A 27,068-nucleotide genomic window follows, 5' to 3' on the forward strand; every position below is an offset into this window, starting at 1 on the left:
TGACTTTGCATGTCTTTACATCTGAAGTGAGTCTTTTGTAGACTGCATATAGATGGATCTTTTATTATTTTCCACTCAGCCACTATGTGTCTTTGTATTGGAGAATTTAGTTCATTTTCATTTAAAGCAGTTTGGATGGGTCTGTACTTATTGGCATTTTGTTAATTGTTTTCTGGCTGTTTTTAAGATTTCATTGTTCCCTTCCATTTTTCTTGCTCTCTTCCTTTGTGATTCAATGATTTTCTGTAGTGATGCTTAGGTTCCTCTTGTCTTTTGTGTATCTGTAGGCTTTTGCTTTGTGATTACCATGAGGCTTATATAAAACAACACATATATATTATTTAACACACATATAAAACAGTCTATCTTAAATTGATAGCTTAAGTTCAGATACATTCTAAACCTCACTTTTTTTCTCCCTCTCCCACATTTTATGTTTTGATGTCACAATTTACATCTTTCAGTTTTCAGTATTCATTTACAAATTATTGTAGTTGTAGGTATTTTTACTACTTTTGTCTTTTAACCTTCATACTAGATTTGTAAGTAATTAACCAACCACCTTTACAATATAAGATTACTTTGAAGTTTACTATGTATTTACCTTGACCAGTGAGATTTATACTTTCATACATTTTCCTATTACTAATAGTACCTTATGTTTCAGCTTAAGGAAGTCCCTTTAACATTTCTTGTAAGTCTGGTCTAGGGGCAATAATTCCTTTAGCTTTTGCTTGTCTGGAAAACTCATATTCCCCGCCCCCCCCAACATCCCCCACCCAAATCTGGAGGACAGTTTGCTAGGTAGAGTATTCTTATTACCAGTTTTCTTCTTTCACTATTTTCAGTATATTGTGCCCACTCCCTTCTGGCCTGCCAAGTTTCAGCTCAAAAATTTTGATTGTTGGGGCGCCTGAGTGGCGCAGTCGTTAAGTGTCTGCCTTCGGCTCAGGGTGTGATCCCGGCATTCTGGGATCGAGCCCCACATCAGGCTCCTCTGCTGGGAGCCTGCTTCTTCCTCTCCCACTCCCCCTGCTTGTGTTCCCTCTCTCGCTGGCTGTCTCTCTCTGTCAAATAAATAAAATCTTAAAAAAAATTTTTTTTGATTGTCATGGGCTTTCACTTGTTTGTAATAAACTGTTTTTCTCTTGCTGCTTTTAATATTCCTTGTCTTAAGAACAAATATTGCTAAAACGTCCATACTACCCAAGGCAATCTGCAGGTTTAATGCAATGTCTACCAAGATACCAACAGCACTTTTCAAAGAACTAGAATAAATGATCCCAAAATTTGTATGGAACCACAAAAGCCCACAATAGCCAAAGGAATCTTGAAAAAGAAAAACAGAACTGGAGGTATCACAATCCCAGATTTCAAGTTATACTCCAAAGCTGTAGGAATCAAAACAGTATGGTACTGGCACAAAAACAGACACATAGATCAATAGAACAGAATAGAAAACCCAGAAATAAACCCACAATTTTATGGTCAATTAATCTTTGACGAAGGTGGCAGGATATGCAATGGTAAAAAGACAGTTTCTTCAACAAACAGTATTGGGAAAACTGGACAGCAACCTGCAAAAGAATGGAACTGGACCACTTTCTTATGCCATACACAAAAATAAACTCAAAATGGGAGACCTGAAACCATAAAAATCCTAGAAGGAGAGAGCACAGGCCATAAAATCTCTCACTTTGGCCATACCAACATCTTTCTAGACATGTCTCCTGAGGCAAGGGAAACAAAAGCAAAAATAAACTACATCAAAATAAAAAGCTGCTGCACAGCAAAGGAAACTATCAACCAAACTATAAAAGACAGCCAACTGAATGGGAGAAGATATTTGCAAATGACATATCTGAAAAAGTGTTAATATTCAAAATACATAACTAACTGATACAACTCAACACCAAAAGACAACCCAGTTAAAAAACAGGCTGAAGACATAAACAGACATTTCTCCAAAGAAGACATCCAGATGGCCAGCAGACATGAAAAGATGCTCAACATCACTCATCTTAAGGGAAATGCAAATCAAACCACAATGAGATATCACCTCACTCCTGTCAGAATGGCTAAAATCAAAAACACAAGAAACAACAGTGTTGGTGAGGATATGGAGAAAAAGGAACCCTTGTACACGGTTGGTGGAAGTGCAAACTGGTGCAGCCATTGTGGAAAACACTATGGAGTTTCCTCAAAAAACTAAAAACAAAACTACCATATGATCCAGTAATTCCACTACTGGGTATTTACCCCCAAAATTTAAAAAGTACTAATTTAAGATAGCAGATGTACCCCTATGTTTATTGCAGCATTATTTACAATAGTCAAATTATGGAAACAGCCCAAGTGTCCATCAACTGATGAATGGATAAAGAAGATGTGTGTGTGTGTGTGTGTGTGTGTGTGTGTGTGTGTGTGTGTGTGTATGTAATGGGATATTACTTAGCCATAAAAGATGAAATCTTGCCATTTACAACAACATGGATGGATGTAAAGGGTATAATGCTAAGTGAAATAAGTCAGAGAAAGACAAATACTATATTTCACTTATATGTGGAATTCAAGAAACGAATGGACAGAGAACAAAAAAAGACACAAACCAAAAACCAGACTTTTAACTACAGAGAACAAACTGATCATTACCTGAGGGGAGGTTGGTGGGGGGATGGCTGAAATAGGTGAAGGGGATTAATAGTACACTTATCTTGATGAGCACTGAGTAGTATACAAAATTGTTGAATCAATTGTACACCTGAAGCCAATATAACACTATGTTAACTAACTGGAATTAAAAAAAACAAAAAACAAAACTACATTGATGTGAGGCTGAACCAATTATGAAAAATTAAAAAAAAATCTCTCCTTTAAATTTAGACAATTTAATTCTAATGTGTCTTGCAGTAGGGAAGTTTTTTTTTTTTAATTTAAATGTTTTCTTTTATTATATTATGTTAGTCACCATGCAGTACATCCCTGGTTTCTGATGTAAAGTTCGGTGATTCATTAGTTGCGTATAACATCCAGTGCACCATGCAATACGTGCCCTCCTTACTACCCATCACCAGCCTATCCCATTCCCCCACCCCCCTCCCCTCTGAAGCCCTCAGTTTGTTTCTTGTAGTCCATAGTCTCTCATGCTTCATTCCCCCTTCTGATTACCCCCCCTTTCTTTATCCCTTTCTTCCCCTACCGATCTTCCTAGTTCTTATGTTCCATAGATGAGAGAAATCATATGATAATTGTCTTTCTCTGCTTGACTTATTTCACTTAGCATTATCTCCTCCAGTGCCGTCCATGTTGCAGCAAATGTTCTTTCTGATAGCTGAGTAATATTGCAGTAGGGAAGTTTTTAGCTTTTATCTCTTCAAGTGAGTTTTCTCCCCCTTTCTTTCTGTCTCTTCTCATTCTGGGGCCCATACAATATGACCGTTGGTCCACTTGATGTTCTCCTATAAACCCCTTAATTTTTCTGCTCTCTTTTTCTTTTTGTTGCTCTGATCGGATGAGTGCTGTTGACCTGTCTTTGAGTTTGCTGATCCTTTCTTACTCATCTAGTGTGCTGTTGAATTCTTCTATTGTATTCTTCAGTTCTATTATCATATTTATCAGCTCCGTGACTTCTTTTGGGCACTTTCTTATATTTTCTCTTTGTTAAAATCCTTAACTTTGTTCATGCATTTTTCTCCCAAGATTGGTAAGCATCTTTATGACTGTCATTTTGAACTTTTAATCAGGCAAATCACTTATTTCATTAAAATCTTTTTCTGAGGTTTCATCTTGTTCTTTCATTTGGAACATATTCCTCTTTTTTTTTTTTTTTAAAGATTTTATTTATTTATTCAACAGAGATAGAGACAGCCAGCGAGAGAGGGAACACAAGCAGGGGGAGTGGAAGAGGAAGAAGCAGGCCCACAGCAGAGGAGCCCGATGTGGGGCTCGATCCCATAACACCGGGATCACGCCCTGAGCTGAAGGCAGGCGCTTAACCGCTGTGCCACCCAGGCGCCCCATGGAACATATTCCTCTTTCTTCATTTCCTTGACTCTATGTGTTAGTTTCTATGCATTAGATAAAACAGCTATTTCTCCCTGTCTTGAAGGAGCAGCCTCATATAGGAATGATCTTCTCCTTTCAACTCATCTCTCACCTTTATATTTTATCACCTTTATAATGGTTTTGTCCTGTGTAAATAAACTTGGCTAAGCAGGACCCATGGACAATTAAGTTTGTGTGTCAGTTTGGGCCCAGATATTTGTCGTGGTACCGGTTTTTTTGTCAAACATTATTGTGGGTGTTTCTATGAGGGTGTTTTGGATGAGTTTTCAAGTTAAATTGATAGACTGAGTAAAGCAGACTGTCTTTCCTAATGTTCACTCCCCAGAAAGGCCTGAATGCCTGAATAAAACAAAGGCTGACCTTTCTTGAATGAGAGGGAACCTCTGCTTGTCTGCCTTTGAGCTGGGACATTGGTTTTTTTCTGGCTTTGGACTTGAACTGAAACATCAGCTCTGGATTTTGTGCTTTTTGTCTTCAGATTGAAATTAGACCATCAGCTCTCCTGGGTTTCCAGCTTGCTGACTTCAGATCTTGGGACTTGTCAGCCTCTATAATCACATGAACCAATTCCTTATATTAAATACACACACACACACACACACACACACACACACACACACACCCCTGTTGGTTCTTGTTCCCGTGGAGAACCCTAATACAACCCATGTTCATTAATTTGTTCTTACTGCATCCACCCTTTGGTACTTAAGTGTGGCAGTTCACACATAGTAAGACACAATGACCTGGTGTGTCATGTAGCCACCTATTTATAATTGGTTGTTTAAAAAATTCTTTTTAACTTACCTGAATACTATTTCTAAAATAGTTATTAGAAATGAGTAAGATCTAAATAGGGCAAAAGGATTCAGTGGGCTTAGAGAACAAGGAAGGCAAAGATAAGAGTATTTCAAGTCAATAATATTCAAGTCAATTTCAATAGTCAATAATACAGAATGCTACTAGCGGTCTTTTGGAGAAGCTCTAGAGAAAGATTAGAATTTGTCAGTAGGAAATGTTTGATTATTTTCAAGGTGTCATATTTTAGAAAGTGTCATACACATTGTCTTGCTTGATGAAGAAACAGTTAAAATGTGTAGTAGTAAATAAGGTTGGATAGAGATGATATGGACAGATAATACAAGGTCTAAATGGTTTAAGGTCACTGTAATGTCAGTTTGGAAAATGCCTCAAAGCCTTCTCCCAGAGTTTTTGCCTTACGTCTTTTACCTCTATTTCCAGTGCATAACATAGTTTCTGGTACATAGTAGGCACTTAATATTTATTGAATGCCAGATAAAAGAATTTAAAGTCGTATAAATCTTTTACCATCATCTCTCTTAAGATTAACCTTTTTTGTTCTTACTATCAGTATTTTCACACAGGTCTACTACCAAAATATTGTAATAAGCTTGATAGGTAGGTTTTCCTTCTGTCATTTCTCATTTCAGCCAACTTGGGATGAGGCTGTCAGATTAATGTTTTTATACCATGCTTTTGATTATATCACTCTCCTGCTTGACAACTTCATTATTTTTAAAATTTATTTATTTATTTTCTTTTTTTCTGCTTGACAACTTTAAAAGCCATAAAAATACCTACTGAAATAAATGTAAACTCTTTAGCCTTACACCAAAGCCTATCCAAAATCTGGCCCATAACCTGGGTTTCAGTCCTTATCTTCCACTGCTCCTTTACACCTTAGCATCATTAAGTTTAGAAAACACATAAAGCTATGATCTTCTAGCCAAATACAATGATCGTCACTGTCAGTTGACAGAATCCCACAACCAAATATTGGTTGTCCCAAAATAAGTCAAGTTCTTCAATTACATTTCTTTAATACCATGAAGGAAACTGTATTAAGCAGAGTGATACAAAAAACTGTAGATGTTTAAATGTATACAACATAATGGGTTTGGAGACCTGTGAAACCATCATTACTATAATTGCCATAAACATAACCATCACTTCCAAAAGTTTCCTCCCGTAGCCCCTTTGTCATTTCTCCTTTTTTCCCTTTTTGGTAAGAGCATTTATGTGAGATCTACTCTCTTAGCAAATTTTGAAGTATGTAATACAGTATTATTTATCATAGGTCCTGTATTGTACAGTAGATCTCCAGAACTTATTTTGCATACGTAAATTTTGTATTCTTTGACCGACACTTTCCCATTTCCTCCTCTCTCCAGGCCCCTGGCAACCACCATTCTTCTATGTGTTTGACTCTTTTGGATTCTACATACAAGTGAGATCATGTAAGATTTGTTTTTCTGTGTCTGGCTTAGTTTACCTAGCATCCTGTCCTTCAGGCCAGTCCATGTTGTAGCAAATGGCAGGATTTCCTTTTTAAAGACTGAATAATATTCCATTGTATACCATGAGTTGTAATTATTTACAAATTTTGAGTATTAACCCCTTATCTGATATTTGGTCTCAAAATATTTTCTCCCATTCTGTAGGTTACCTTTTTATTTTGTTGAGGATTTCTTTTGCTGTGAAGAAGCCTTTTAGTTTGATCTAATCCAATTTGTCTGTTTTTGCTTTTGTTGCCTATGTTTTTGTTGTCTATCCACGAAACCACTGTCTAGTCCAATGTTTGGTAGCTTTTCCCCTAAATTTTCTTTTAAGACTTTATTGTTCTAGGTATTAAGTTTAGGTCTTTAATCCATTTTGAGTTGATTTTTAAAAAAGATTTTATTTATTTATTTGAGAGAGAGAGACAACATGAGCTAGGTGGGGGAAGGCAGAGGGAGACTTCCCTGATGTGGGGCTCAGTCCCAGGACCCTGGTGTCATGACCTGAGCTGAAGGCAGATGCTTAACTGACTGAGCCACCCAGGTGCCCCTGAGTTGATTTTTTAAATACGGAGTGAGATAAGGGTCCAGTTTCATTTGTTTACATGTAAATTTCTAATTTTTCCACCAGCATTTATGGAAGAGACTGTCTTTTTCCATGCATATTCATGGCATCCTTGTTGAAGACCATGGATTTAGTTCTGGACTCTCTATTCTGTTTCATTAGTGTGTATATGTTTTTATGCCAGTACCATACTGTTTTCATTTTGTAATACGTTTTGAAATTGGGCAATGTAATACCTCCAGCTTTATTCTTCTTGATCAATATTGCTTTTGGCTATTTGGGGTCTATTGTATTTCCAAATGAATTTGCTATTCTATTTCTGTTTCTGTTTCTGTAAAAAATGCCACTGAGATTTTTAAGAAATATTTTATTTACTTATTTGAGAAAGAGACTGAACACAAGCAGGGGGAGAGGCAGAGGGAGAGGGACAGCGGACTCCACACTGAGCAAGAGCCTGATGTGGGCCTTATTCCCAGGATCCCAAGATCATGACCTGAGCTGAAGTTAGACACTTAACTGACTGAACCACCCAGACACCCCACCACTGGGATTTTGATAGATTTCTTTGAATGTACAAACTGCTTTGGGAAGTATGGACTTTAACAATACAAAGTCTTCTAGTCCATGAAGATGAGATGTCCTTCCATTTATTTGTTTCTTTTCGAATTTCTTTCATCAGTGTTTTGTAGTTTTCAGTGTATTTTACCTCCCTGGTTAAATTTATACCTAAGCATTTCATTCTTTTTGATATTATTGTAAGTGGAACTGTTTTTTAAATTTCCTTTTGATAGGTGGGTTAGTATATAGAAACACAGTTGATTTTTGTATGTTGATTTTGTGTCCTGTGTCTTTACTGAATTCATGTATTTTAACTGCTTTTTGTGGAGGCTTCAAGGTTTTCTACATTTAAGAATATGTTATCTGCAGACAGACAGTTTTACTTCTTCCCTTCCAATTTGGGTGCTTTTATTTATTTTTTTTGTTTTTAATTGTTTGGCCTCATATTTTCCGTACTATGTTGTGTTGGAGAGGGGAGAGTGGACATCCTTGTTTCAGAAGTTAAATGGGATGCTTTCAGCTTTTCACTGTTGAGTATTGATGTTCACTGTGGCTTTTTCATAAATGGCCTTTATTATGTTGAAGTGTGTTTGTTTTAATATACTTATTTATTGAGAGTTTTTTCTTTTTTATCATTAGAAGGTGTTGTATTTTGTCAAATGCTTTTCCTGTGTATATTGAGATGATCATGTGAATTTTATGCTTTGCTATGTTACTGTGGTATGTCACATTCATTGATACTTGTATGTTGAACCATCTTTGCATGCCAGGGATAAACCATACTTGGTTAATATATGGTTCTTTTGATGTGCTGTTGAACTGAGTTTGCTAGTATTTACTTGTGAATTTTTGCAACTATGTTCTCCAAAAATACTGACCTGTAGTTTTCTTGTTTTCTGATGTCTTGTCTGGTATTGGTATCAGGGGTGATGTTGGTCTCCTAGAATAAGTGTAAGTGATCCCTCTCCTTTGACTTTTTAGAAGAGTTTGAGGAGGATTAGTATTAATTCTTTTAATGTTTGGTAGAATTCATCTGTGAATCCATCTGGTCCTGGGCTTTTCTTTGTTGGAAGGCTTTTAATTACTCCTTCGGTTTTTTTTGTTATTGGTCTGTTCAGACTTTCTATTTCTTCTAGATTCATTCTTGGTGGGTAATATGTTTCCAGGATTTTTTTCCATTTTCTGTAGGTTTTTCAACTTATTGGTGTGTAATTGTTAATAATAGTCCTTTATGATCCTTTTTATGTCTGTGGGATCAGTTGTATTGTCTCCTCTTTCATTTCTGTTATTATCTGAGTCTTCCCTCTTTATTTCTTAGTCTAGGTAAGGGTTTGGTGACTTTATCTTTTCCAAAAAACAATTCTTAATTTCATTGATTTTTAAAAATTGTCTTCCTTTACCCTATTTCTACTGTAATCTTTATTATTTCTTCATTCTGCTAACTTCATGATTAGCGTGTTCTTTTCTAGGTCCTTGTGGTATAAAGTTACGTTGCTTGAGATTTTTAAAAAATAAGTTTATGGCTATAAACTTTCCTGTTAGTACTGTTTTTGCTGCCTCCCATAAGTTTTGGTATGTTGTGTGTTCATTTTTGTTTGTTTAGAGATATTTTCTTATTTCCCTTTTGATTTCTTTTTTGACCCAGTAGTTGTTTATGTTTTTAAAATTTTGAGTATTTCTGAATTTTCTCCTTTTCCTTTTATTATTCATTTCTAATTTCATTCCATTATGGTCAGAAAGGATATTTAAAATGATACTAGTCTTTTTAAATTTGTTAAGATCTGTTTTGTGACCTAGCATGTAATCTATCCTGGAGAATGTTCCAGGTGCACTTGAGAAGAATGAGTATTCTGTTTTTGGTTGGAATGTTCTGTATGTTTTTACTTTCTATTTGGTCTATAGTGTCGTTCAGTTCTGCTGTTTTCTTACTGATTTTTGCATGTGTGGATGATCTATCCATTATAAAGGCAGGGGTATTAAAGTATACTACTATTGTATGTTACCTATTCAAATCTGTAAATGTTTGCTTTATATATTAATATATATTGATAGGTTTATATTTGATGTTGGGTGTTTATTTGTAATTTTTACATCTTCCTGGTAAACTGACCCTTCTCTCATTATATAATGTTGACTTTATCTTTTGCAAAAATCAGTCCTTAATTTGTCTTGTAATAGTTTCTGAATTAAAGTTTATTTTGTCTACTATAGTGACTCCTGCTCTCTTTTGGTTACCGTTTGCATGGAATATCTTTCTCCACCCTTTCACTTTTAGGCTATGTATGTCCTTAAATCTAAAGTGAGTCTCAGGGTGCATGGTTGGCTCAGTCGGGGGAGCTTGCAACTTTTGATCTTGGAGTGATGAGTTTGAGCCCCACAGTGGGTGTAGAGATTTCTTAAATAAATTAAAAAAAAAAATAAAGTGAGTCTCTTGTAGACAGCATATAGTTGAGACTTGTTTTTTTTAAATCTATTCAGCCACTCTATCTTTTGATTGAGGAGTTTATTCCATTTACATTTCAAGTAATTACTATGATAGGAAAGGACTTACTGTTGCCATTTTATTAACTGTCTTCTGTCCATTTTGTACTGATCATGTTCCTTGTCACTTGCCTTTCTTTATTTGATGATTTTGTAGTAGCAACAGTAGTAGTAGTAGTATTCTTAGATTCTTTTCTGTATCTTTGATGGATCTGTCACACTTTTTGCTTTTGTAGTTACCACTGGACTTACATCAAACATTTTCTAGTTAAGGCAGTCTGTTTTAAGCTAATAACAATGTAATTTCAGTTATGTGCAGAATGTGTACACTTTCCTTTTAATGTCACACAAACTGAGTTGAGTCCAGATTTTACTTCTTTTTAGCAAATTTTTTTAAAAGATTTTATTTATTTATTTATTTGTTGGAGAGAGAGAGTGAGCAAGCACACAGACAGGGGGAGCAGCAGGCAGAGGGAGAAGCAGGCTCCCTGCTGAGCAAGGGGCCCAATACGGGACTTGATCCCAGGACGCTGGGATCATGACCTGAGCTGAGGGCAGATGCTTAACCAACTGAGCCACCCAGGCATCCCAAGATTTTACTTATTTCTATGTTGTGTTTCATTTCGGTGGTTGTAGTTATTCTTACTATGTTTGTCTTAATTTTGTATACTAGTGTTAAAAGTGATTTACCTGCCACCATTACAGTATTTCATTTAACAGTGACAGTTATATTTTCATATGCTTTCATGTTACTGTTTAGCTTTTTTGTTTCTTTCAATGTGAATTTCCTTTAGTACTTATTGTAAGGCAGAACTAGTGTAATATACTTCCTCAGGTTATGTTTGTCTGGGGAAACTCCTTTTGTTCTTTCTCAAAAATTTTTTTCTGTGTGTGTGCGTGTGTTTAGTTTTCATTTAAATGCTAGTCCATTAGGATATAGTGTAAAATTTGTTTCAGGAGTAGAATTTATTGATTCATCACTTACACATAACACCCAGTGCTCATCACAAGTGCCCTCCTTAATAACCATCACCTATTAAATTCATCCCCCTGCCCACTTCCCCTCCACCAAACCTCAGTTTGTTCTTTGTTGTTAAAAGTCTGTTTTCTGGGTTGCCTCCCCCCTCACTATGTTCAACTGTTTCATTTCTTAAATTCCATATATGAGTGAAATCATATGGCATTTTTCTTGATTGACTTATTTTGCTTAACGTAATACACTGTAGCTCGATCCACATCATGCAAATGGCAAGATTTCTTTCTTTCCTTTTGATGGCTGAGTAATATTCGTGTGTGTGTGTGTGTGTGTGTGTGTACACACACACTACATCTTCTTTATCCATTCGTCAGTTGATGGACATTTGGGCTCTTTCCATAGTTTGGCTATTGTTGATAATGCTGCTGTAAGCATCAGGGTGCATGTGTCCCTTCAAATCTGCATTTTTCTGTCCTTTGGGTAAATACTTAGTAGTGTAATTGCTGGATCAGAGGGTAATTGTATTTTTAACTTTTTGAAGAATCTCCATACTGTCTTCTAGAGTGGCTGCACAGCTTGCATTCACACCAGCAGTGTAAGAGGGTTCCCCTTTCTCTTCATCCTCACCAGCATCTGTTATTTCCTGTGTTGTTTAGCCATTCTGACAAGTGTGAGGTGGCATCCCATCATGGTTTTGATTTGTATTTCTCTGATGATGAGTGATGTTGAACATCTTTCGATGTGTTGGTTAGCCATCTGTATGTCTTCTTTGGAAAAAAGTCTATTCATGCCTTCTGCCCATTTCTTACCTGGATTATTTGGTTTTTGGGTGTTGAATTTTGTAAGTTCTTTATAGATTTTGGATACTCACCCTTTATCCAATATGTCATTTGTAAATATCTTCTCCCATTCTGTTGGTTGCCTTTAGTTTTGTTGTTGCCTTGGCTGTGCAGAAGCTTTTTATCTTGATGAAGTCCCAATTGCTCATTTTTGCTTTTGTTTCCCTTGCCTCCAGAGAGGTGTCTAACAAGAAGATGCTGTGGCCAAGGTCTGAGAGGTTGCTGCCTATGTTCTCCTCTATGATTTTAATGGTTTCCTGTCTCATACTTAGTTTGTTTTGTGTATGGCATAAGAAAGTGGTCCAGTTTCATTCTTTTGCATGTTGCTGTCCAGTTTTCCCAGCACCATTTATTGAAGAGACTTTTTCCATTGCATAATTTTTCCTGCTTTGTCGAAGATTAGTTGATTATGTAGTTATGGATCTATTTCTGGGTTCTCTGTTCTGTTGTATTGACCCATGTGTCTGTTTTTGTGTCAGTACTGTACTGTCTTGATTACCACATCTTTGTAATATAGCTGATGGTCCAGAATTGTGATGCCTCCAGCTTTGCTTTTCTTTTTTAAGATTGCTTTGGCTATTAGGGGTCTTTGTGCTTCTATACAAATTTTAGGATTGTTTTAGTTCTGTAAAAAATGCTGGTGGTATTTTGATAGGGATCACATTAAATGCGTAGATTACTTTGGGTGGTATAGACATTTAAACAATATTTGTTCTTCCAGTCCATAAGCATGGAATGTTTTTCCATTTCTTTGTGTCCTCCTCAATTTCTTTCCAAGTTGGGGGCATAAATATTTACAATTGTTAGATCTTCTCATTGGATAGCCCCCTTTATTAAGATATAGTGCCCTTCTTCATCTCTTGTTTCATTCTTTGGTTTAATATCTAGTTTGTCTAATATGTATGGCTACTCTGGCTTTTTTTTGATATCCATTAGCATGATAAATGTTTCTCCGTCATCTCACTTTTAACCTGCAGGTGTCTTAAGGTCTAAAATGAATCTCTTGTTGGCAGCATATAATTGGTCGTTGCCACCGCTGACGCCTCCTCCTCCTCCTCCTCCTCCTCTTCTTCTCCTTCTCCTTCTCCTCCTCCACCTCCTCCTCCTCCTCCTCCTCCTTCTATCCATTCTGACACCCTACGTCTTGTGATCGTAGTGTTTAGTCCATTTACATTCAGAGTGCTTATTGATATATATACATATATATATATATATATATACGTATATATATATATATACGTATATATATATGTGTGTGTTTAGGGCTATTTTATTAGTTGTTTTATTGGTGTTTCTGGCAATTTTCTCTGTTCCTTTCCAGTCTTTGTTGCTTTTGGCCTTTCTTTCTAGTCAAAGAGTCCCCTTTAATATTTCTTGCAGGGCTGGCTTAGTGGTCATGAATTCCTTTAGTTTTTGTTTGTCTGGGAAACCCTTTATCTCTCCTTGTATTCTGAATGAGAGCCTTGCTGGATAAAGTACTCTTGCCTGTGTATTTTTCCCTTTCAGCACATTGACTATATCTTGTTGCTCCCTTACGGCCTCCCAAATTCTATGGAGAGATCTGCTGCTAACCTTATTTGTCTTCCCTTGTATGTTATGGTTTTCTTTTGCTTTGCTGCTTTGAGGATTCTTTCCTTATTTCTGTATTTTGCACATTTTACTCCAGTATATTTTGATGTTGCCTCATTTTGTTGATTTTGATGGGAGTTCTTTCTGCCTCCTGGATTTGGATGTCTGTCTCCTTCTCCAGATTAGGGAGGTTTTCAGCTATAAGCTCAAATAAACCTTCTGCCTATTTTACCCTCTCTTCTGGAGCTCCTATGATATGAAAGTTGTTATACTTTACAGAATCATTGAATTCCCTAAGTTTATATTCATGATCAATATTTTTCTTTCTCTCATCTTTCCAGCTTTATTATTTTCCATAATTTTATCTTCTGTATCACTTATTCATTCCTCTACTTCTTCTGTCCTTGTGGTCATCATATCCAGTCCATTTTGCATCTTGGTTGTAGCATTTTTTTATTTTGGCCTGACTAGTTTTTAGGTCTTTCATCTCTGCACTAAGGGACTCTGGTGTTTTCTATGCTTTTCTGAAGCCCAGGTAGTATCCTTCTGATTGTTTTAAATTCTGGTTCAGGCATATTACTTATTTATATCTGTTTAGATTTGATCTCTGACCATTACCTCTTCTTGTTCTTTCTTTTGCAGTGAATTCATCCATCTTGGTATTTTGTCTAGGTTTCTGTCTTCTGTGTTATGAAAGGTTGTAATGTTTCATGCTCCTGAGAGTAATGACTATATTAAGAAGAGGTCCTATACTGTCCAGGGCCTAGAACATCAGGAAGTTTCTGATGTATGCTGTGTGCTCTCTGCTATTGTGTTTTGGCTGCTTTTTCTCTCAGGTCAGTTCTCTGCGGAGTTTCTCTTTGCCTGCAGTGGTTAGTGTTTCGACTAGGCATGTTTTGATCAGCTTGTTAAAAAAGACTAGATCCTATTTCTCCTAGAATTGAAACTCTTCAGCACTCTATGGTCAGTAGACGATGCATGCAGGGGGTTTGTGCTGATCTTTTGGGGTAGAGGCCCACTACCGTTCTCACTCTCAGGCACACTTGCCCTAGTTCAGAAGCACCTTCAGAGCTCAGAGGGGCAGGGCTTGGTGTGAGTGTCTCAAGCGTCACTGTGGGGCGCTTTGCTGCTCACTGAAGTCCCTCCATGGTGATGGGTGTGGGGGGTGGATTGGGGTGATGGAAATGGCATCAGTGGGCTCTCTGGTCCCAGAGAGTGGGATGTGCACCCACTGCTGCTCAGGAAGCCCTCACAGAAGAGCAATTTCCCCTCATTTGTCCCAGGCATCCCTCAGATCACTGCCTTCACCCTATCTGTGTCTGAGCTGTCTGCCCACCCAGTCATGCAGTATTCCTGTGTTTTATCTCAGACATGCTGGTTGGGTCTCAAAACTCCAAATTTTAGGGACCCAGTGCTGTGTGGACCCATACTGATCTACTCAGGGCGGGTCTGGCCAAGCTGTGGCTGCTGCCAGTTTGTCCCAGAAGAGCAGTCACACAAATGTGCAGGGGCTTGGAGTTTATGGTAAAGTGCAGCAAAAAGCCAGTGTCCGGGTTACCTCCCCTTAGCAGGTGTCTCTGTTCATATGCTAATGAACAGAGCAGGTCAGTGTTGTCCACAGGCTCTTTTGTCCCTGGAGAGGCAGTGCCACCTCTCCCAAATACACTCCAAGAAGGAGAACTGTCTCTCCCAGGCCACCCAGGGGATCCTCAGAGCACACTGCCCACTGTCTGCTCCTGAGCCTTTGCCCTTCTTTTCCACAGGAGCACTTCTCCACCCACCAGGCTCTACCTGGAGATGTTGCAGACTTCTAAAACTTTAGTCTCTGAGCTCTGCTGCTTCTAAAAACTTGCAATAATCAGCCCCTCTCATTTTCTCCATCAGTGGTTTTGGGTAAGTCTTTTTTTTGTGCAATGCCTTGTGCTCTATTCTCTCTCTCTCACTCTTCTTTCCCAGTTCAGTGCTCCCTCCCCTCCACAGCACTTGTGATTCTTTTCTGCCCCAAATCACATCTGCATCTCCTGGTTTCCAGGATGTGGCCTCTTTTCTCCCTGTAGTTGTGCAGTTCGTTCTCTCAGTTCTCAGACTGATTTCCTGGGTCTTCAGAATGATTTGATATTTATCTAGCCATGCTGGAGGGACAGGCAAGTATAGGGTCCTCCTACTACTCTGCCATCTTAGCTCCTCCTTTTTTATTCTTAAAGTACAGTTTTGCCAGGTAAAGTATTCTTGTCTGGCATTTTTTTTTTCTTTCAGTGCTTTGAATATATCTACCCACCCTCTTTTGGCTTACAAGGTTTCTGCTGAGACATCCACTGATAGTCTTAGGTGCTATTCCTTGTATGGTCCCTTGCATACAACAAGTCATTTTTCTCTTGCTGTTGTGAAAATTCTTTGTTTTTGACTTCTGACAATTTAGTTATAATGTGTCACATGATGATCCCTCTGGGTTGAACATATTTGGGAAATTTTGGCCTTCACAGGTTTGGATGTTCATTTTCCTGTGTAGATTTAAGATGTTTCAACCATTATTTAAGTTTTGGCCTCTTTCTCTCTTTCTCTTCATATGTTGGTTCTTTTTGGTATTGAATTAAGTCCCATAGGGTTTCTTCATTTTTTCATTCTCGTTTGTTCATCTAAATTTATAATTTCAAGTGAATTGTCCTTGAGTTTGTGGATTCTTTCTTCTGCTTAATTCTGCCATTGAAGTTACAGAAATTTTCAGTTTTATCATTATATTTTTCAGCTCCAGATTTGTTTTTTTTACAGTTTTTATTTCTTTATTTTTATTTTTAATTTTTTTTGTTTTTATTTGTTTTCTGAGCTTCTCATTTTGTTCATGCATTTTCCCCCTGATTTTCTTTACTTATCTGTGTTCTCTTTTAGCTCACTGAACTTTTTAAGGACAATTTTTTGGAATTCTCTGTTAAGCAATTCGTGGATTTCCATTTCTTTGGCATCATTAATGAACTTTTTTAGTTTCCTTTGGTGATGTCATGTTTGCCTGATTCCTTATGACTCTGTAGCCTTGCACTGGTGTCTGTGCAACTAAAGGAGCAAGAACTTCTTCCATTCTTTACAGAGTGTTTTTGGCAGGAAGACTTACTCAGCAGGTCCCCAGGAAACAAGCTTGCCTCTAGGAGTGCAGTTGAGCAGAACTAGGGTCAGATCATGGGGCTGCTTCCAGGTCTACAGTCAGGTCAGTGGTTAGCTTGTTTATTACAGGGGGCGTCAGCAGGCATAGCTTGTGTTGGTTACCCCGGTGGATAGGCTACTTCTGAGTCCATAGTTGGTAGGCCTGTTACTTGGGACACAGATTGGCTGTCTCCTCCCAGGTCCCTTGGGTGGACAAGACTGACTCTGGGATCACAGTTGAGCAGTTGGAGCTAGTTATCGGGTTGCTTCTAGGTCCGCAGTTGGATCTGCAGTCAGTGGGCCTGTTGCTAGGGTCACAGGCAGGTGTCATCCCTGCCAGGCCCACCGGTAGGCAGGGTTGGTAGCATGACAACGGATGAGTGGGGCTAGAACATGTATGTGGGATAATAGAGCTGCTCCTGGGTCTGTAGTCAGGTCCTGGGTTAGGGGCATGCCTTCTCAAAGAGTCCTCTGTCTTGGGCTCCACTGTGGTGTTGTAACTTCCTACCTGGATTTTGAAGCTCCCACTGTGGCACTTTTGTTTGTGGATGGTTGCCAAATTCGTGTTTTAGGGGGAGAATGAGGGCTGAAGACCTCCTATTCTTCCATCTTGCTAGTAACCATCAATTAGCTGCTGGCCTTGTTGAATACTAACTTCACACTTCTTTGCAAATTCAAAGGAAAACAAAATTGGAAAATGCCATTTTTTCCCTACAGGGAATCATTTATCTTTAAACTAATGCCCAAAGTGTCGTTTTAAATTGTTTTTTCAACTGTTCATCCTTTGTAAGTATCATTCCATTGAAATTTTGGTTTTATAGATGAGAACAACTAAAGAGTTGAAGTGATAGTATTTTGGGCTGGAGTTGGGACCATGTATTGTGTAGGCTTTGTGGCATACACTTGGTAGACCTCAGTTTATAAAACAATAGCAGTAAAGTAAGTGCTATATGCCTGGCACTATGCAATACTTCTGAAAAGTTCATTTTTTGCCTGTCTACTTCCCTCAGATGCCGAAGTTGCTCTCATGCACTTCCTTCTCTGGGGTATGCAGGAAAAGAAAAAAACAAATACCCTTCATATAAAGTCTCTTAACTCCACATGCCTCTTTTGTTCTCTGTATTTTTTTGTTGTTGCTGTTACAAATTTTGCATTTCAAAATCTCAAAGACTTAGTTAAGCAGAAATGACCCATTTTCAGAGAGAAAGGTAAGAAAGTAAACAGGCAAAGCTAAGATTCATCTTTAGGGAATAGTGAAAAGGGGACATAGTGAGAACATTCAAATATTAACTATTTTTGCTCCTTCACAGACAGTCATCTCTGTGCTATTTGTGTGTTTTTTCTATAATTTCTCATACAATTTCTTCTGCATGTTGAAATTCTTATTTTTGAAGGCCACCTGCTCAGCTGAACATCTTGGCTGGAAGTGATTGCTCTCTTACCTCCTCATGTTTTTTGGGGGGTACCACTTGTAGTCTGACTTACTAGGTACATTTCTTTCTTACTGAATTAGGCAAGAATCATGCCATTTTTCTCAGTGACCTTCAAAACCTGGCTTCCCAAAGTATAATCTCCAAGCCAACAGCATACACATTACTGAGAGCCTGTTAGAAATTCAGAATCATGGGCTCTGTTCCAGACCTATTCAATGAGAATCAACATTTTAACAAAATCCCCTAATTTATTTGTATGATCATTAAAATTAAGCCTTTGCTATAGTCAGCTGTCTTGGTATTTTACATTATATTATCCAAGAACTGTCTTATAACATACCAACTAGCAATGCCCAGGGATTTCTTATCTTTATTCATTTACTGGAAGCTCTTGCCAGCTATAACATTGTTATTCTGTTATGCTTTAAATACTTTGGGTAATTTGGATATCATTACCTTCTTCATTACAGGTCTTAGTCATCAAAGATTCAGCACAGGTGTCTTTTTCAAGTTCATTTCTTCCGTCCAGTACTTGTCTGTTGTTTTTTTTAATTGAAAAAAGGATTAAAAAAGAAAATTATAGGGTTAATATGTTATAGACTTTAAAGTATTGCATACTTTCAAACTTCTGAAGTTTTTAAAAAATGTAATAAAAAATTCGCTTGGAACCTTTCAGCAATACAGTCATTTAAATACCATAATGTTAAAAACATTGAAAATGGTTTTCCATTTTTCCCATCATTCGATAATTTAGGACATTTTTGAAGAACAATTAAATTCAAATTTAAGATACAAATAAAATGTTTTATATATATGATTTTCAAAAGAAGTAATGGAAACAAAATGTGACACTCTAAACTGCTGGGGTTTAGAAAATTAGAAGGTATTGTAAAAATTTCCTAGTCAATAAATTTTATTTTCCTAGTTTTAAAAGTAATCTGTTACTGTAGAAAAATTTAAAAACCACAGGAAAAAAACATTAACATAATCCAAATATCCAGAGTTCTCATCTGGATAATTAACTCCTATACTTATTATTATGCATTTTTAAAAACAAAACTGAGATAATATTGTCTTATAATGTTTTTTATAGTACTGATATATTTTTTTGTTAAATGTTTTGTTTAAATTTTTATACATTAAAATGAACTTTTAAAGATGTAGATTCTAGGGGCATCTGGCTAGCTCAGTTGGAAGAGCATGAGACTCTTGATTTCAGGGTTGTGAGTTTGAGACTCACTTTGGGTATAGAGATGACTTAAAAATAAAAATCTTTAAAAAAAAAAGAGAGAGATACAGATTCTATAAATTTAACAGATGTGTAGATACAGGTTACCACTGAGGTGCCTGTGTGGCTTAGTCAGTTAAGCAGCCTATTCTTGATTTCAGCTCAGGTCATGATCTCAGGGTTCTGGGATTGAGCCCTTGTCGGGCTCTGTGCTCAGCAGGGAGTCTGTTTGAGGATTCCCTCTCTCCCACTGTCCCCCACCCATAAAATAAATAAATCTTACTGCTGCCAGTATACAGAATAAAAAATAGTCTCAGCATGCCAAAAAATCTCCTTCATACTTAACAGTCACACTCTCCCCTATAAGGAACCCCTAGGAACCACTAATTGCTCCTCCATGTCTATAATTTTGACTTCAGGAATGTCCTGTAATTATAATCGTAAGTAAAAACTTGTGACTGGGTTCTGTCACTTAGTGTAATGTTCTTGATATTCATCCAAAATGTTACATTCAGTAGTTGACTTTTTATTTCTGAGGAGTATTTCACTGTATAGCTCTATCAGTTTGTTTATTCACCTTCTGAAGGATATTTGTTTTCCCAGGTTTTGGAAATTATGAATAAAATGACTCTAACCGTTCATGTACAGGTTTTTGTATGATGAAAGGTTTTATTTCTCTAGTGTAAATATGCAAGAATATGATTGCTGGCTCATATGGTAAATATGTTTAACTTTATAGGAAGCTACTGAACTTTTTCCCAGCATGGCTATACCATTTTGTATTCTCACCAGCAAGTTATGAGAGATCCAGTTGCTGTGCAACCTAATCAGTGGTTGGTATTATAAATATCTTTTTATTATACACATTCTAATAGGTATGCAGAGGTAGCGTATCATGGTTTTAATTTTGTATTTCCCTCATGGCCAATGACATTGAATATTTTCTCATGTACCTATTTCTCATTTGTGTATCTCCTTATTAAAGCCTTCAAGTCAGATCTTTTGCCCATTTTAATTGAGTTTTCTTGTTGTTAATGTTTTCTTATTTTGAATTTTGAGTTCTTTATATATTCTGGGTTTAAATCCTTCAACTCTTTTGGGATTTGCAAATGTTTTCTCCTAGCACATTGCTTGTCTTTTCATGCTCTTAACAGTATGTTTTGAAGAGCAAAAGTTGATGAAGCCTAGCTTACCAATTTTTTTTTTCCTGGATTGTGCTTTTAGTTTCAGATCTGAGAATTCTTAGACTAATTCCAGCTAATGAAGATTTACTCCTAAGTTTTCTTTTAAAAGTTTTATAGTTTTACATTATATATTTAGGTGTATCATCCATTTTGAATTAATTTTTATTTTATTTTTATTTTTTTATTATAATAATATTTTTTTATTATGTTAGTCACCATACAGTACATCCCTGGTTTCTGATGTAAAGTTCGATGATTCATTAGTTGCGTATAACACCCAGTGCACCATGCAATACGTGCCCTCCTTACTACCCATCGCCAGCCTATCCCATGCCCCCACCCCCTCCCCTCTGAAGCCCTCAGTTTGTTTCTCAGAGTCCATAGTCTCTCATGCTTCATTCCCCCTTCTGATTAACTCCCTTTCTTCTCCTACCGATCTTCCTAGTTCTTATGTTCCATAGATGAGAGAAACCACATGATAATTGTCTTTCTCTGCTTGACTTATTTCACTTAGCATTATCTCCTCCAGTCCCGTCCATGTTGATACAAATGTTGTGTAATCGTTCTTTCTGATGGCTGAGTAATATTCCATTGTATATATGGACCACATCTTCTTAATCCAGTCATCTGTTGAAGGGCATCTCGGCTCCTTCCACGATTTTGCTATTGTGGACAATGCTGCTATGAACATTGGGGTGCATATGGCCCTTCTCTTCACTACGTCTGTATCTTTGGGGTAAATACCCAGTAGTGCAATGGCTGGGTCATAGGGTAGCTCAATTTTTAACTTTTTAAGGGACTGCCACACTGTTTTCCAGAGTGGCTGTACCAACTTGCATTCCCACCAACAATGTAGGAGGGATCCCCTTTCTCCACATCCTCTCCAGCAATTGTTGTTTCTTGCCCTGTCAATTTTGGCCATTCTAACTGGCGTAAGGTGGTATCTCAATGTGGTTTTGATTTGAATTTTCCTGATGGCTAATGATTTTGAACATTTTTTCATGTGTCTGTTAGCCATTTGTATGTCTTCATTGGAAAAGTGTCTATTCATATCTTCTGCCCATTTTATGATTTGTTTATTTGTTTCTTGTGTATTGAGTTTGAGAAGTTCTTTGTGGATCTTGGATACCAGTCTTTTATCTGTAGGGTCATTTGCAAATATATTCTCCCATTCCGTGAGCTGCCTCTTAGTTTTTTTGACTGTTTCCTTGGCTGTGCAGAAGCTTTTTATCTTGATGAAGTCCCACAAGTTCATTTTTTCTTTTGTTTCTCTTGCCTTTGGAGATGTATCATGAAAAAGGTTGCTGTGGCCGATGTCAGAGAGGTTGCTGCCTATGTTCTCCTCTAGGATTTTGATGGATTCCTGTCTCACATCGAGGTCTTTTGTCCATTTGCAGTTTATCTTTGTGTATGGTGTAAGAGAGTGGTCAAGTTTCATTCTTTTGCATGTAGCTGTCCAGTTTTCCCAGCACCATTTATTGAAGAGACTGTCTTTTTTCTGCTGGATGTTTTTTCCTGTTTTGTCAAAGAGTAGTTGCCAAAGAGCCGAGGGTCCATTTCTGGGTTCTCTAGTCTGTTCCATTGTTCTGTGTGTCTGTTTTTGTGCCAGTACCATGCTGTCTTGTGATCACAGCTTTGTAGTATAGCTTGAAATCCGGCATTGTGATGCCCCCAGCTTTGTTTTTCCTTTTCAACAGTTCCTTGGCGATTCAGGGCCTTTTCTGTTTCTACACAAATTTAAGGGCTGTTTGTTCCAGTTCTTTGAAAAATGTTATTGGTATTTTGATTGGGATAGCATTGAAAGTGTAGATTGCTCTGGGTAGCATAGACATTTTAACTATGTTAATTCTTCCACCTTTTTTGTGTCTTCTTCAATGTCTTTCAAGAGTGATTTGTAGTTTCTAGAATATAGATTCTTTACGTCTCTGGTTAAGTTAATTCCAAGATAACGTATGATTTTTGGTGCTATTGTAAATGGGATAGATTCCCTAATTTCTCTTTCCTCAATCTCATTGTTCGTGTGTACAATTACAACTGATTTCTGAGCATTGATTTTGTATCCTGCCACATTACTGAATTGCTATATAACTTCTAATAGTTTGGGAGTGGTTTCTTTTGGGTTTTCTATATAGAGCATCATGTCATCTGTGAAGAGAGACAGTTTGACTTCTTCTTTGCCGATTTGGATCCCTTTTCTCCCTTTTTGTTGTCTGATTGCTGTTGCAAGGACTTCTAGTACTATGTTGAATAATAATGGCGAGAGTGGGCATCCTTGTCGTGTTCCTGATCTTAAGGGAAAGGCTTCCAGCTTTTCCCCATTGAGAATGATATTCACCGTAGGCTTTTCATAGATGGTTTTTATGAAATTGAGGAATGGGCCCTCGATCCGTACACTCTGAATTATTTTAATCAGGAAAGGATGCTGTATTTTGTCAAATGCTTTTTCTGCATCTATTGAGAAGATCATATGATTTTTGGCTTTTTTCTTGTTGATAAAATCTATCACACTGATAGATTTGCGAATGTTGAACCACCCTTGCGTCCCATGGATGAATCCCACTTGGTCATGATGGATAATCCTTTTAATGTACTGTTGGATTCTGTTAGCAAGGATCTTGTTGAGAATTTTGGCATCCATATTCATTAGGGAAATCGGTCTGTAATTCTCCTTTTTGATATGGTGTTTGCCTGGTATGGGGATCAAGGTAATAGTGGCCTCATAGAATGAGTTTTGTAGCTTTCCTTCTCTTTCTATTTTTTGAAATAGGTTTAGGATAATAGGTATTATTTTTTCTTTGAATGTTTGGTAGAATTCCCTGGAAAATCCATCAGGCCCTGCGTTTTGATTTTTGGAAGGTTTTTAATCACTGTTTCAATCTCTTCATAATTAATTGGTCTGTTTAAAAAATCAATTTCTTCCTGTTTCAGTCTTGGTACTTTCTGGGTTTCCAGGAAGGCATCCGTCTCTTCCAGATTGCTTAATTTATTGGCATAAAGCTGTTGATAAAAGTTTCTAATAATCCTTCTAATTTCATTGGCGTTGGTTGTGTCCTCTCCCTTTTCATTCATAATTTTATTAATTTGGGTCCTTTCTCTATTCTTTTGGATAAGTCTTGCCAGTGGTTTGTCAATTTTATTTATTCTTTCAAAGAACCAGCTTCTAGTTCTGTTGATCTGCTCTGCTGTGCTCCTGGTTTCTAATTCATTGATCTCGGCTCTAATCTTGATCAACTGCTTTCTCGTACGTGGATTAGGCCTGTTCCTCTGTTGCTGTTCCAGCTTCTTGAGGTGAGAATATAAAAACTGCATTTTAGATTTTTCTATTAGTGAGGCTTGGATGGCTATGTATTTTCCCCTTAGGACTGCCTTTGCAGTGTCCCATAGGTTTTGGACTGTTGTCTTTCATTCTCGTTGGTCTCCATAAATTGTTTAAATTGATTTTTGATTTCCTGGTTTATCGAGTCATTCTTGAGGAGGATCATTCTTAGTCTCCAAGTGTTTGAGTTTCTTCCAAATTTTTCCTTGTGGTTGAGTTCCAATTTCAAAGCGTTGTGGTCTGAGAATATGCAGGGAATAATTTCAGTCTTTTGGTATCGGTTGAGACCTGTTTTGTGACCCAGAACATGGTCTATTCTTGAGAATGTTCCATGGGCATTAGAATAGAATGAGTATTCTTTGGTTCTGGGGTGTAGTGTTCTATACCTATCTGTGAGGTCCAACTTGTCGAGTATGGCATTCAGAGCTCTTGTTTCTTTGTTGATTTTCTGCTTAGGTGATCTATCTATTGCTGATAGTGGAGTGTTGAGGCCCCCTACTATTAACGTATTTTTATCTATATGTCTCTTTATTGTGGTTAAGAGTTGGCTTGTGTATCTTGCTGCTCCCCTGTTGGGGGCATATATATTTATAATTGTCATATCCACTTGTTGGATACATCCTTTAAGGATAATATAGTGCCCTTCTGTGTCTCTAACTATAGTCTTTAGTTTAAAATCCAATGTGTCTGATATGAGAATTGCTACCCCAGCTTTCTTTGAGGTCCATTGGCATGAATGATGGTATTCCATCCCTTTACTTTCAGTCTGGATGTATCTTTAGGTCAAAATGAGTCTCTTGTAGGCAGCAAATGGATGGGTAATGTCTTTTTATCCAATCTGCAATCCTGTGGCGTTTCATGGGAGCATTTAGGCCATTTACATTGAGAGTGATTATTGAGAGATATGATTTTAATGATGTCATGTTGCCTGTGAAGTCTTTGTTTCTATAGATTGTAAATTTCTGTTCTGTATCACTCTTGGGCCCTTTTTACTTTTATAGAACCCCCCTTAATATCTCCTGTAGGGCTGATTTCGTGGTTACGAAATTGGTCAGTGAGTGGTGATTCTGGAAGGTCTTTATCTCTCCATCAGTTCTGAATGACAGCCTTGCTGAATAAAGGATCCTTGGCTACATGTTTTTCTCTGAAAGAGCTTTAAAAATGCCCCCCCCCTTTCTCTCATTCCAGGTCTGTGTAGACAGGTCTGATGTAATTCTGATACCTTTGCCTTGGTACGTGAGAAATTTCTTTTCCCTGGCCACTTTCAATACTGTATCCTTGGATCTAATATTTGCGAATTGCACTATGACGTGACATGGTGTAGGTTTGTCGTGGTTGAGCTTGGGAGGGGTCTCTCTGCTTCTTGGACACGAATGTTTGTTTCCCTTGCTAGATTAGGAAAGTTTTCAGCTACAATTTGTTCAAATATCTCTTCTAGACCTCTGTTTTTCTCTACCCCCTCGGGGATACTGATGATTCTGACATTGGAACATTTCACTGAGTCAGTAATCCCCCGTAATCTACATTCTTGAGATTGGATTTTTTTAAGCCAAGTTTCTATTTTAGCTTTCTCTTCTACTAACCCATCCTCCAATTTGCCAATACGTTCTTCTGCCTCATTCACCCTGGCCGTCAGAGCATCTAGTTTTGACTGCATTTGTTTCATAGAATTTTTAATTTCTGCCAGATTTGCTCTCATTTCCGCCCTTAGAGATTCTATATTCTCGTTAATATTTTCGTTAGTATTTTTTTCAAGTCTACACATCATCTTGACCATTGTTACTCTGAACTCCAATTCCGATAATTTGGTTATATCCATATCCAGCAGTTCTGTGGCAGAGGCCACAGACTCATTAACTTTTCTTTGTTGGGGGGATTTCTCCTTGTCATTATTCTGATGAGGAGAGGTTGCGGGGTTGTCCAGAGCCCAAATTATTGACCAGGACCCAGGCAGTGTGCACTTGTTTTGTAGGGACCTTAGGGATGTGGGCTTCTTGATTTTTTCAGCCTGCCTTCTGGTTGAGGGGCCTGCCGCGCTGATACTCAGGCAACCCTGTTTGGGTAGAGTCTCCCGGTCCCCTGCAAGGGGGCATGGGATTGCGCACACTGTGAGCTGGTATTTCCAGGCTTTTATTCTCTGGCGGCTTTCCCTGGTGGTTTGCTCTGCCCCTTCGGAGAGTCAGAGCAGCAGTAGCCGAATCTCAGCCTCTGTCTCAGAACAGAGGGATCGCAGACCGTTCTCTGGGCCCCTCTGGCACTTTAACTCTGTTTCTGTTGTTGCTGCTAAACCCTGCAGCATCCCGGGATGTGCGCGCCACAGCCGGCGTCCCAGCCCTCACTTCCAGGGCCGGCACATCTCTGTCCTTTGTGTTTCTAACACCGCCATCCGCCCCCGCGTGCTCCGGAGCTCCGTTCAGTGTGGTTCATGCACTCCGGAGCTCCAGTTTTCACACTGGTCGCGTGCGCGTTCCCCGGCTCACGGTCTCAGTCTGCTCTCTTGCGGGTGCCAGTCCGTGAATCCGCCTGCTCCCCAGTGCAGGTGGCTACTGCTTCCCGGTGCCTCAGTGCGGCGGCTCCCTCCCTCTTCCGTGTATCTTCCGATATCTGTGCGCATATTCACGGCTCCCCGCTTCATACCTCAATATTCAGCGCTGGAGATGTTTGTTTGTAGAGATCCAGATGTATCTTCCTGCGTCTGTGGCTGATTTTGTGGGTTTTCAGGATGGTCTGGTACATATCCAGCTCGACTCAGGGGATCAGCTGAAATAGGGGTCCCCTACTCCTCCGGCATCTTTTTCCCTCCCCCCCAAGAGAATTGTAATTTCTAAATATAGGGGATTTATAGATGATATATATTCTTCTCCCGTATTCCAGACATGCAGTTTGTCTCTGGGAAGGGATATGCAAAGCTTGGTGTATAGCTTGGTGTATAAGGAAAAGGTGTTACATGGTGGTGTTAGGGTGTTTCAGGCCCCATTTAGAGGATTTTCCTGGAGAACTGCCATATCTTCAGAATGCAGTTCAGGAACTCTGTCCACCTGTTTTCAGTTGTACATGAAATAGTAAAATGAAAGCATCTTTTGTTACAATTTTTTCTGTGTATATAAATGGCATCATCTTTCTTAGGTTATTTTTTGGTTTTGTAATTCTCTCCACGAAAGCTTCAGTTTCCTAACTTTTTTCATTTGTCTTTGTTGACAGAGGAGGGTATGTGACCCTACATTCAACAAATATGGCAGAGAGATAAAAAATAGACCCAAGGAAATAGTGAAGAACAGTAAAGGCACATGGACATTTCTACTTTGTCCTCAATGGCATACATTTCATTATTTTTGAAACCATACATTTAAATATTTTAAACATAGCTGCATGAAGTCCATATCTGAGAATAACTGGTTTCAGGGAAAAAATAAACGTATAAATAA

At 38.0% G+C, this 27,068-nt stretch overlaps 1 protein-coding gene across 5 annotated transcripts in view; it reads right to left on the reverse strand.

Moving 5' to 3' along the window:
* The window catches only part of WDPCP (WD repeat containing planar cell polarity effector), a 466,454-nt gene that overhangs the window by 21,447 nt on the left and 417,939 nt on the right, over nucleotides 1-27,068 (reverse strand). For all 5 annotated transcript variants that reach the window (XM_045788084.2, XM_045788088.2, XM_045788083.2 and 2 more), the window contains one exon: nucleotides 18,372-18,451. In XM_045788084.2, the coding sequence (XP_045644040.1) occupies nucleotides 18,372-18,451 (80 nt within the window). The remainder of the gene's footprint in view (nucleotides 1-18,371; nucleotides 18,452-27,068) is intronic.

The sequence above is a fragment of the Ursus americanus genome, chromosome 7, assembly GCF_024610735.1.
Source record: "Ursus americanus isolate L20-20 chromosome 7, mUrsAme1.1.p, whole genome shotgun sequence".
Taxonomy (NCBI): Eukaryota; Metazoa; Chordata; class Mammalia; order Carnivora; family Ursidae; genus Ursus; species Ursus americanus.